Raw genomic sequence first — 12304 nt, 5'->3', positions numbered from 1 at the left:
ATGTGTGGCAGAGAAGGAGTGCAGGGAGCAAGAGGTGGCACGGGTGCCAACACACCCAGCCCTGAGAGACCAGGCAGGGTCATTTGATTCCAAACAATTGGTCTTGCCCCCTTTCCCTTTTCCCAACCGTGATTCCCCTCTCCCTGTCCCCTTCCCACTCTCAGTCCACAGTGGAGACCAATATCAGAATCAGATTTATCATCACTTACATATGCCATGAAATTTGTGTTTTTTTTTGTGGCAGCAGTACAATGTAATATGTAAAATTACTACAGTTCTGTGCAAAAAATAGTGAGAGTTGTACATTCAAAAATGACTTGGCTTTCACAGCCGAATGTGGCAATAAAATCCATTGATTCACCACCCTCTGGCTAAAAGTATTCCTCCGCATCTCTGTTTTAAAGCGACATCCTTCTGTACTAAGGATAACATTAGTAAAAAGCTGAACCCACTTCTCAGAGATGATGAACTGGGAATATCGTCAACTTTGAATATCTCGATTAGTTCTAAAGTGAACTGGAATGAGATCCACTGCCTTTGGAACCCATTTTGTTTTGATCTGGCATTATGCGGCTGAAACTCAGAATATCTGCATGTTGCAGAAGATACGGGTTCACCAGTGGTAAACACAACCTGTGGCCACTTTATTAGGTACAGATTCCCAAAAGGTTAACTTGCAGGTTGAATCAATGATGGAGAAGGCAAATGCAATATTAGCATTCATTTCAAGAGGACTAGTATATCAAAGCAACGATGTAATGCTGAGCCTTTATAAGGTACTAGTAAGGCCTCACTTAGAATACTGTGAGCAGTTTTGGACCCCTTATTTAAGAAATAATGTGCTGATATTAGAGAAGGTCCAGAGGTCCAGAAGCAGCCATTGATGTCTCTAGGCCTGGACTCACTGGAATTGAGGGGAGATCTCATTAAAACCTACTGAAGGCGGAAAGGCCTAGATAGAGTATATGTGAAGAGGGGAGGGGAGTCTAGGATCAGAGGACACAGCCTCAGAATAGAGGGACTGCCATTTAGAATGGAGGTGAGGAGGAATTTCTTTAGCCAGAGAGTGGTGAATCTGTGGAATTCGTTGCCACAGGGAGTAGTGGTGGCCAGATTCATTTAAGATGGAGGTTGATAGGTTCATGATTAGTCAGGCATGAGAAGTTACGGAGGGAAGGCAGGAGAATGGGGTTGAGAGGGAAATGGGTTGGCCATGATGAAATGGTGGAGCAGACTTGATGGGCTGAATAGTCATAGTCATACTTTATTGATCCCGGGGGAAATTGGTTTTCATTACAGTTGCACCATAAATACTAAGTAGTAATAAAACCATAAATAGTTAAATAGTAATATGTAAATTATGCCAGGAAATAAGTCCAGAACCAGCCTATTGGCTCAGGGTGTCTTGCCCTCCAAGGGAGGAGTTATAAAGTTTGATGGCCACAGGCAGGAATGACTTCCTATGACACTCTGTGTTGTATCTCGGTGGAAGGAGTCTCTGGCTGAATGTACTCCTGTGCCCAACCAGTACATTATGTAGTGGATAGGAGACATTGTCCAAGATGTCATGACTGCTGCTCCTATGTCTTGTGGTCTTATGGAAAGTGGTCTTCTGCTTTGTGTAGTCTTCTGCTGCTGTAACCCATCCACTTCTAGGTTCAGCGTATTGTGCATTCAGAGATGCTCTTTTCTGCACCACTGTTGTAATGGGTGGCTATTTGAGTTACTGTCGGCTTGAACCAGTCTGGTCATTCTTCCCTGAACTCTCGCATTAACAAGGTATTTTTACCCACAGAACTGTCGTTCGCTTGACAGCCCTTTGAGGTTAGGACCTCCACAGGGTCAGACCCTCAAACTGATCACATTACTGCTTCCCCTTTCCCTGGCCCACACATGTACATTGAAACATACAACGAAATGCATCATATCCGTCAACCACCAACACAGCCCAAGGATTACCACAATCTGCAAGGGTTGCCATTCCTCCGGCGCCAACATACTGTGCCCACATCCCACTAACCCTAACCTATATGTTTTCGTAATGTGGGAGGAAACCGTGGCCCTTGGAGGAAACCCACATAGTCACAGGGAGAATATGCAAACTCCTTACAGACCGTGCGCAGGAACTGAATTCTGATCACTGCTGCGATACGCTACCAGAGAAATAATACTAGGTGAGAAAATAACATTGAAGAACAAAGTGCAAACAGCAGCTACAGAGAGAGTGTAGTGCAGGTAGACCACAAGGTGGAAGGCCAAAAGTTCATCTTATTGTACTGCACCACACCGACCATGACACAATGACCACAGTTCTCCACCCTCCACGTAAACAGGCTCCAATCTTCAGTTGAATTGGTTTTGTAAGTGAGCTTTCTCAAGCTGATCAATGGCAGTAAGGTCGAGTCAAATTCAAGTTTGTTTATTGTTGTTCAGCTGCACACATGCATACCACCAAATGAAACAACGTTCCTCCAGCCAACACAGTACATATAATTCACACACACAACACATTAAGTAATATTAATACTAGTAAATTAACAAATACCAGAGCAACACACACAAAATGCTAGAGGAACCCAGCAGGTCAGGCAGCATTGATGAAAATGTCGACTATCTGTTCGTTTCCATAGATGCCGCCTAACTGCCTGAGTTCCTCCAACGTTTTGTGTGTCTTGCTCTGGATTTCCAGCATCTGCAGACTTTCTCTAATTATAACAAAAATAAGGTGAATTTATGATGTAGGTTAAAAAGTAAACTGGCGCTTTAATTGTGATGACACTTGGGTGATGGCAGTGAGTTCAGTAGTCATACGGCTTGGGTCATATCCCCTTTGCCTATCACCTGTCCAGCTCTTGGCTCCATCCCTCCCCCTCCTGTCTTCTCCTATCATTTTGGATCTCCCCCTCCCCTCGCACTTTCAAATCTCTTACTAACTCTTCCTTCAGTTAGTCCTGACGAAGTGTCTCGGCCTGAAATGTCGACAGTACCTCTTCCTAGAGATGCTGCCAGGCCTGCTGCGTTCACCAGCAACTTTGATGTGTGTTGCTTGAATTTCCAGCATCTGCAGAATTCCTCGTGTTTGCGCTTGGAGGAAGAAGCTGTTTCCCATCCTAACAGTCCTTGTCCTAATGCTACGGTACCTCCTGTCTGATGGCAGGGGGTCAAAGAGATAGTTGGACTGGTGAGAGGGATCAGTGACAATGATATGGGCCCTGCATACTCAGTGCTCCTGATAAATATCTCTGATGGACGTGAGATGTGGAATACTGTACATTAAATAGACATGGTACAGCCCCTCAGTTTATGGCACCTAGGAATGTTACTGTAGTGAGAGTGAATAGTTCTGAGGCATCAGAGTCGATGTGTACATCAGAGGTGGGTATGGTGCGGCGTCCATTCTGGACACAGTGCTGCCCCTAGTGTTCGCTCGGGAGAAGACAAGCCGACTTGTTTCGATCTGTTCGACTGCAGCATTCACAGACTCAAACTCCTGGACTTTTTTTTGAGTGACTGTATTTTATTGATATCTTATATGTGCTATATCTTATATGTTTTAATTATCTTGTATGTGTTATATGTGCCTTGTGCTGTGTATGACTGTTGATGCTGTGTTTTGTATCTTGGCCCTGGAGTAAAGCTGTCTCGTTTGGCGGCATTCATGGGTATTCACGTATGGTTGAATGACAATTAAACTTGAACTATGAACTACTTTTCCTTCATTCGAGCCATCTTTTTCTTGCAGAATCGGAACAGAGTGGCAGCCCAAGGCCTGCTATTGGCTCTGACGCTGAAGATACCAAGACAGGAACAATTGGTGAGTACTGACGTAGCTGGTGTAAATGTATGAATACAATCACTGGCCACTTTTTTCAATACCTCCTCTTGCCAATGAAGTGGACACTGAGTGTATGTTCCCGGTCTTCTGCTTCCAGTTCAAGGTTCAACGTGTTGTGAGTTCACAGATGCTCTTCTGCCCACCACTGTTGTAACGTGTGGTTATTTGAGTTACTGTCACCTTCCTGTCACAAACAAGAGAAAATCTGCAGATACTGGAAATCTAAGTAACACACAAAATGCTGGAGGAACTCAGCAGGCCAGGCGGCATCCATGGAAAAGAGTTCAGTCAACGTTTCGGATCAAGGCCCTTCAGTAGTAATGGAGAAAAATGACAAGGAGTCACGATTAGAGGGTGGGGGGAGAGGAGAAAGAAAAGCATAAGGTGATAGGTGAAACTGGGAGGGGGAGGGAGGGAGGGGCAAAGTAAAGTAAAGAGTTGGGAAGTTGATCAGTAAAAGAGATGCAAGTGTGGTGAAGGGGGAATCTAATAGAAGAGGACAGAGGCCATGGAAGAAAGAATAGGGGGAGGAGTACCAGAGAGGGGCGATGGGCAGGTAAGGAGGTAAGGTGAGAGAGGGAAAATGGGATGGAGAATAGAGAAAGTGGGGGGTGGGGGGTGGCAGCAACACTGGACATTTGAGAAATCAATGTTCATGCCATCACATTGGAGGCTACCCAGATGAAATATAAGGTGTTGCTTCTCCAACCTGTGTGTGGCCTCATCGCGACAGTAGAGGAGGCCATGGACTAACCTGTTGGAATGGAAATGGGAAGTGGAAATGAAATGGGTGGCCACTGGGAGATCTGGCAGACGAAGCGTAGATGCTCGGTGAAGTGGTCTCCCAATCTACTTCGGGTCTCACGAATAGACAGGAGACTACACCAGGAGCACTGAATACAGTAAATGACCCCAACGAACTCACAGGTGAAGAGTCACCTCACTTGGAAGGACTGTTTGGGGCCCTGAGTGTCAGTGAGGGAAGAGGTGTAAGGGCAAGTGTAGCACTTGTTCCACTTGTAAGGATAAGTGCTGGGAGGGAGATCATTGGAGAGGGACGAATGAACAAGGGAGTCACACAGGGAGCAATCCCTGCAGAAAGCAGAAAATGGGGGAAGAGGGAAAGATGTGCTTGGTTGTGGGATCCCATTGGAGATGGCGGAAGTTACGGAGAAATATGGGCTGGATGCAGTGACTGGTGGGGTGGTAGGTGAGGACAAGAAGAACCTATCCCTGGTGGGGTGGCGGGAGGATGGGGCGAGGCCAGACCTGCGCAACCTGTGGTTGAGGGTAGCATTGATGGTAGAAGAAGTGAAGCCCCTTCCTTTGAAGAAGGAGGAGATCTCCTTTGTTCCTGAATGAAAAGCCTCATCCTGAGAGCAGATGCGGCAGAGACAGAGGTATTCGAGAAGGGGAATTTTGGCATTTTTACAAGTACAGGGTGGGTTAAGGTTAACCCTAACCCTAATCCCCCTCCCAGTTTCATCTAGTGTTTCTCCCTCCCCTCCCCCACCCTCTAATCCGGACTCCATATCATTTCTCCCCAGTTCTGCTGGAAGGTCTCAGCTGGAAACATAGATTTCCATAGATGTTGCCTGGCCTGCTGAGTTCTTCTAGCATTTTGTGTGTGTAACTATCACCTTCCTGTCAGCTTGAACCAGTCTGGCTATTCTGCTCTGGCCCACAGAACTGCCGCTCACTGGATGTCTTTTTAGTTTTCGACCATTCTCTGTAAACTCTAGAGACTGTTGTGCGCGACAATCCCAGGAGATCAGCAGTTTCTGAGATACTCAAGCCACTGCATCTGGCACCAACAATCATTCCACGGTCAAAGTCACTTAGATCACACTTCTTTCCCAATCTGATGTTTGGTCTGAACAAAAATTGAACCTCTTGACCATGTCTGCATGTTTTTACGCATTGAGTTGCTTCCACAATTGGCTGATTCGATAATTGTACCAACATACAAATGTACACAATGAGGTGGCCACAGAGTGTAAATGGGGGTAAATCCTGCCATTAGTTTGATATACACTCTTGATACCCATCCTTCCCTCCTCCCCCCTCCCTGACTGATGTAGAAAGAGTCAGAATGCTGGAGCAACTCAGTGGATCACATCTGTGGAGGGAATTGAACAGTTATCGTTTTGGATTGAGAGACTCTTCATTTGGACTGCTTCATCTCCACCTCTGACCCCATGAGTTCCTCCAGCAGTTTGTTTCTTGCTGATGTGGAAAAGAGTTACCTTTCCCACAGTGTTAATCTTTAGTATTAGTATCCCAGAGTGTTAGGAGCTTTGAACTCAAGGTGTTAGTTACGTGTTCATTACTTGGGCACCATTTGAGTAGAAATCCTGACTTGACGCAGCACTTACCTCAGCAATGAACTGTCTCCGTGGCTGCGGACTCACTTTCGGGCTTTCTGCGGTTCAGCTTCTGTGTATTATCTGTTCTACATTTTTATTGTTTGAAAGACCTGTTCTTGTTTTGCACATTACATGTTTGTTGTAACATAGAAACAGAAAATGTACAGCACAATACAGGCCCTTCAGCCCACAATGCTGTGTCGAACATGTACTTACTTTAGAAATTACCTAGGGTTACCCATATCCCTCTATTTTTCTAAGCTCCATGTACCTTTCCAGGAGTCTCTTAAAGGACCCTATTGTATCCACCTCCACCACTGTCGCTGGCAGCCCATTCCATGCACTCACCACTCTCTATGTAAATAACTTACCCCTGACATCTCCTCCGTACCTACTTCCAAGCACCTTAAAACTGTGCCCTCTCGTGTTAGCCATTTTAGCCCTGGAAAAAAGCCTTTGACTATCCACATGGTCAATGCCTCTCATCATCTTATACACCTCTGTCAGGTCACCTCTCATCCTCTACTGCTCCAAGGAGAAAAGGCCGAGTTCACTCAACCTATTCTCATAAGGCACGCTCCCCAATCCAGGCAACATCCTTGTAAATCTCCCCTGCACCCTTTCTATGGTTTCCACATCCTTCCTGTAGTGAGGTGACCAGAACTGAGCACAGTACTCCAAATGGGGTCTGACCAGGGTCCTATAAGTCTGTAACATTACCTCTCGGCTCTTAAACTCAATCCCACAGTTGATGAAGGCCAATGCACTGTATGCTTTCTTAACCACAGAGTAAACCTGCACAGCAGCTTTGAGCGCCCTATGGACTCAGACCCCAAGATCCCTCTGATCCTCCACACTGCCAAGAGTCATACCATTAATACTATATTCTGCCATCATATTTGAGCTACCAAAATGAACCACCTCATACTATCTGAGTTGAACTCCATCTGCTACTTCTCAGCGCAGTTTTGCATCCTATCGATGTCCCGCTGTAACCTCTGACAGCCCTCCACACTATCCAGAACACCCCAACCTTTGTGTCATCAGCAGGTTTACTAACCCATCCCTCCACTTCCTCATCTAGGTCATTTATAAAATCCACAAAGAGTAGGGGTCCCAGAACAGATCCCTGAGGCACACCACTGGTCACCGACTTCCATGCAGAATATGACCCGTCTACAATCACTCTTTCCTTCTGTGGGCAAGCCAGTTCTGGACCCACAAAGCAAGGTCCACATGGATCCCATGCCTCCTTACCTTCTCAATAAGCCTTGCATGGGGTACCTTATCAAATGCCTTGCTGAAATCCATATACACTACATCTACTGCTCTACCTGTTGTGTGGGTTGTTTTGTGGATTCTATTGTGTTTCTTTGTTTTGTGGCTGCCTGCAAGAAGACGAATCTCAAGGTTTTATATGGTACTCATACTTTGAATTTTGATGAATCTGTCAGAAAAATAATATGTACTCCAATTTGTGCATAATATTCTTACCTGCCCCTTGGTCCTCTCCTCCTTCCATTTCTCCTATGGTCCACTCTCCTCTCCTATAGATTGTTTCCTCTCCAGCCCTTTATCTTTCCAACACATCCTGCTTCGCCTGTCACCTTCTAGCTATCTTTCTTCCCTTCCCCCACCGTCTTCCTCCTTCCTTTCCAATCCTGCTGAAGGGTCTTGGCCTGAAATGTCAGCTGTATTCATTTCCATCGATGCTGCCTGACCTGCATCGTGTGTGTTTCTGGATTTCCAGCATCTGCAGACTATCTCATGTTAATAATATTCTGCTGTTTGCTTTGTGAATGCTTAACAAATTTTATCATCATAAACAGCTGATCAAACTTTTTATTGCAAAGTCAACTTTGTAAAAGTTTTAAATAGTTCATTCTCCCTGGGTGGAAAGAGTGTCCTTTCAGCACCTGAAATCCCCTGCCAGTAACCCATGCCAGCATTCCTGCAATGATTACTTGCAGTTACACCTTTACACCATACACAATTAACACCTGCGCTGCAAAGGTCCCTGGGATTCTTGAGAGAAAGCGAAGCCACGTTGTCCTTCCTGCAACACACAATAAAAAGACTTTTCGTTAACGTCATTAAGGTTCATGAGAATGAATCCAGGATGAAAGGGTTAGTGTATGAGGCGCATTTGATGGCTTTATAAGGCATAGGTCAGACTGCACTTGGAACATTGTGAGCTGTTTTGGGCCCCTTATCTAAGAAATATCGTGTTACTATTGGAGAGAGTTCAGAGGATGATTAAGACAATGATCATGGGAATGAAAGGGTTAACATATGTGGAGCGTATGATGGCTCAGGGCCTGTACTCATTGAAGTTTAGAAGAATGGGGGGGGGGGGGAATCTCATTGAAACCTATCGAATATGGAAAGGCCTGGATAGAGTGGGCATGGAGAGGATGTTTCCTATAGCGGGGGAGTCTAGGACCGGAGTACACAGCCGCTGAATACGAGGGCCTTCCTTTAGAACAGAGATGAGAAGGAATTTCTTTAGTCAGAGTGAGGTGACTCTTCGGAATTCAGTCCCACAAACACCTGTGGAGGCCAGGTCATTGAGTATACTTAAAGCAGAGATTGATGGGTTCTTGATTATTCAGGGCATCAAAGGTTACAAGGAGAAGGCTGGAGAATGGGGTTGAGAGGGTTAATAAATCAGCCATGATCAAATGGCGGAGCAGATTTGACAGGCAAAGTGGCCTAGTAGCCTTATGATGCAGGGACTGTTTAGAGCCAGCAATGCTTCTTTCACCAGTACCCACTGAAGCCACCTGATCCCACTGCAGTATTTCATAGGTTGGGTTTCTGCAGATCCACCACTCAGCAGCAGAGAAGTTACTGCCACTGACCCCGTGGATTTACCCTAGTAACACCGCAGTTTTGTGCAGAGTAACAATAGGCAGATCAGATAGGGTCAGAGAACATCACAGCACAGAAACAGGTTCTTCAGCCCATCTAGCCTGTACCTACATCCAGACCCTCCCAACCATATACTGTACAGTACTTCTCTCAAATGTTGAAATCAAACTGCATTGGCAGCTTGTTCCACACTCTCATCCCCCACTGAGTGAAGAAGTTCCCCCTCATGTTCACCTTAAACATTTCACTCTTAACCTGTAGTTCTAGCCTCCCCTAACCGCAGGGAGAAAAACTATCTACCCCTGTGATGTATCAGACTTGGACCAATGGTGAATGCAGATGGTGTGAGGTAATGATGTGAATGCAAAGGTCTCTTTCCTTCTGACTGACAACTGTCTAATTCCCAGGTATGTTACACCCAGGCAGGATGCCTGCTCTCGAAATAAATGGTGTAATGTTCCTCCATTGGACTGATCCCCAGGACGGTGTGTTGTCATAAGAAGAGAAATGGACTTCATGTTCGCTGGAGTGTAGAAAAATGGAAGATGATCTCAAAATGAAATATAGGAAGTTATATATACTGTATATAGAATTAAATTAAATTAAATTAAGTAGTACAAAGAAAAGATGAAAATAGTGAGGTAGTGGTCATTCAGAAATTTGAGGGTGTCTGGCAAAACAGGTTTGCCTGCCTGTAAGGCTGTGTAACTTTGAAGTTCACTACCCAAGACACCAGAGGTCAGCTCACTGGTGGAGGTTCATAATTTTTTATTCATTCATGGAATCAGTAGATATCGGGCTGGTGCAGACTATGGTGCTGAGGTCAGCATTCAAGAGTCAAACTTATTTTTCGCGTGTACATCAAAGCATAGAGTGAGATGTGTTGTTTGTGCTGAGGGCAGTCCACAAGTGTCACCACGCGTTCCAGCGCTAACATACCATGCCCACAGTGCTTGGCACAACAACACAGAACACAACAAGCAACAAAACAACAACAGCAAAACAAGCTCCATTCTCCCTCGCCCCTCCCCCCCTACACACACACACACACACACACACACTCTCTCTCTCTCTCCCTCTCTCTCTCACTCACTCACTCCTCCAACCCTAGGATAAGCCATCTTCTTCAGCCTCCTGTCTCCAACGGACTGGGATTCAGACTTGCAGGCATTAAGCCTTCAACTTCCCCAGCAGACTTGCACGATTCGCAGACTTAGGCTCTGGTCAACAGGCCTTAACATCCAGACTTCTGATTCAGCCCTTGGTCCTTGATCCTCACGGCCCACCTGTCACCTCAAGGGTCAGCCATGGTCCTGTTGAATGATAGATTAGGATCAAGGGGCAGAATGGCCCCTTTCCTGCTTCTGTTTTACATATTCATCATACTTTGCATCTTTAGTTGGATAGCTTTTCAACGTTTGAGTTCTTTTTGGAGGTAAATGATAAGCGGTCTGAAATATCTGCTCACAAACAAATTAGAAACTACCTTGAGTTGGTAGACACCAGAGACTCCTGGAGCAAAGGGAAGATGCTGGAGGTACTCAGTAAGTGAGGCAGTAGGAGAGAAACGGGTAGTTGACATTACAGGTCGAGATCCCTCATGTAGACTGCAAATTGACAGGTTAGATCACTGACAGCAGCTCGCCAGGGTTCCCTCTCTTGATGATAGAAGGTGGATCAGCTGTGGCTTAGAACCTTCTTGTCATTGTTTTCAAAATTAATTTAGAATTTTAAATGCTGTAGAACATATTCTACATCGGTCTCACAATTAAATTCTCCAACATCAGCTGTAATTGTTATATGGTTATATGGTTATAAACTTGGCTCTTCAGTTAAAAGAGTTTAACTGATTTCATTGTTATCACATAATAATTCTTTCTATTATCAAGCACATCAGCCTTACTGGAGCATAGACCACCAACGGCAGCTCACCAGGGTCCTCTATCCTGGGCTGAAGGTTGATGGACCCTGTGGCTTCCATGTTCACCACACAGCTTCACACTGTACATCTACAAAGTTCAAGTAAATTTATTCTCAAAGTACAGATACGTCAGCATATACAACCCTGAGATTCATTGTCTTACAGGCATACTCAATAAATCCAGACAAAGAGAATCAATGGAAGATTGCACCAACGTGGGCATTCAACCAGTCTGCAAAAGACAACAAACTGCAAATATAAAAATAAAAAAAACAAACTTAATAATAATAGATAATTAAGCAATAAACATCGAGAACATGAGATGAATCATCCCTGAAAGTGAGCCCATAGGGAGGAACAGTTCAGTGATGGAGTGAATGAGGATGAGTGGTTATCCCCTCTGGTTCAAGAGCCTGATGGTTCCTCAACCTGGGGTGGTGTGAGATCTGAGGCTCCAATACCTTCTTCCTGATGGCAGCAACAAGAAGGGAGTGGAAGGGAGGTCCTTGATGGATGCTGCTTTCCTACAACAGTGTTTCATGTAGATGTGCTCAGTGGTGGAGAAGACTTTACCCATGATAGACTGGGACCTTCCAGGTGAAGATCTTTCCTCTCCTGGGGATGAGGTTTTTGGAGCTTCTGTTGGTGTTTCTGTAGCTCTGGGTTTTAGGAGATGGGGTTGCTGGTCCTGCGTCCAACCCTCCTTCTTTCGCAGCCGGGCTTGGGACCGTCCATTGCGGAGTTAAGGCAACATAGATGGCATGGACCTGCTTCTATGACTCTATGGCTGTAATACAGGGTTGCCCAACCTGGGGGCATTAACTGATGGACCCCCTCAATTAATGATAAGGGTCCATGGCATAAAAAAGCTTGGGAACCCCTGCTCTAAAGTTCCAGTTAAAATCCAACTTAAAAGCCTTGTATGCTATACAACCTGATAAAAATCAATAACTGGGAAATACACAAGACTATTGCTGTCCATTGAAGAGGCTACAATTATTAAACAAACCATACACCTGCTGTACTTTTTCAAAGTGAATTCATTTGAAAACACTTCAAACAAACAGCGATCTCAGTAATCAGAGGCAGCTTGAAGGTAGTGGACACAACAAAACAGAAACGTGGTGCAAAGGAGATTGTTGTTGACCTTGAGTGCAATGTCTGAGAAAAGCAGACAGCAGATTCTCCATTAACTTTCAAATAGAATCAAAATCAGAATCAGGTTTAATATCATCAGCATATGTCATGAAATTTGTTATCTTTGCAGCATTGGTACAATACAATACATAGGAATAGAGAAAAAACTGTGGA

General features: G+C 45.0%; 1 protein-coding gene across 4 annotated transcripts in view; it reads left to right on the top strand.

Annotated features, from left to right (window-relative positions):
* LOC134337222 (nuclear factor 1) overlaps positions 1-12304 on the top strand; it is a 501291-nt gene that overhangs the window by 305641 nt on the left and 183346 nt on the right. For all 4 annotated transcript variants that reach the window (XR_010015951.1, XM_063032051.1, XM_063032050.1 and 1 more), the window contains exon 3: positions 3743-3814. Coding sequence is in view for 3 of the 4 variants with exons in the window: in XM_063032051.1 (XP_062888121.1) it covers positions 3743-3814 (72 nt within the window). In the remaining variant the exon portion in view is untranslated. The remainder of the gene's footprint in view (positions 1-3742; positions 3815-12304) is intronic.

This window comes from Mobula hypostoma, chromosome 24 (genome assembly GCF_963921235.1).
Source record: "Mobula hypostoma chromosome 24, sMobHyp1.1, whole genome shotgun sequence".
Taxonomy (NCBI): Eukaryota; Metazoa; Chordata; class Chondrichthyes; order Myliobatiformes; family Myliobatidae; genus Mobula; species Mobula hypostoma.
Note: the sequence above shows the minus strand (reverse complement) of the source record. Positions and strands in the feature narration are given on the sequence as shown.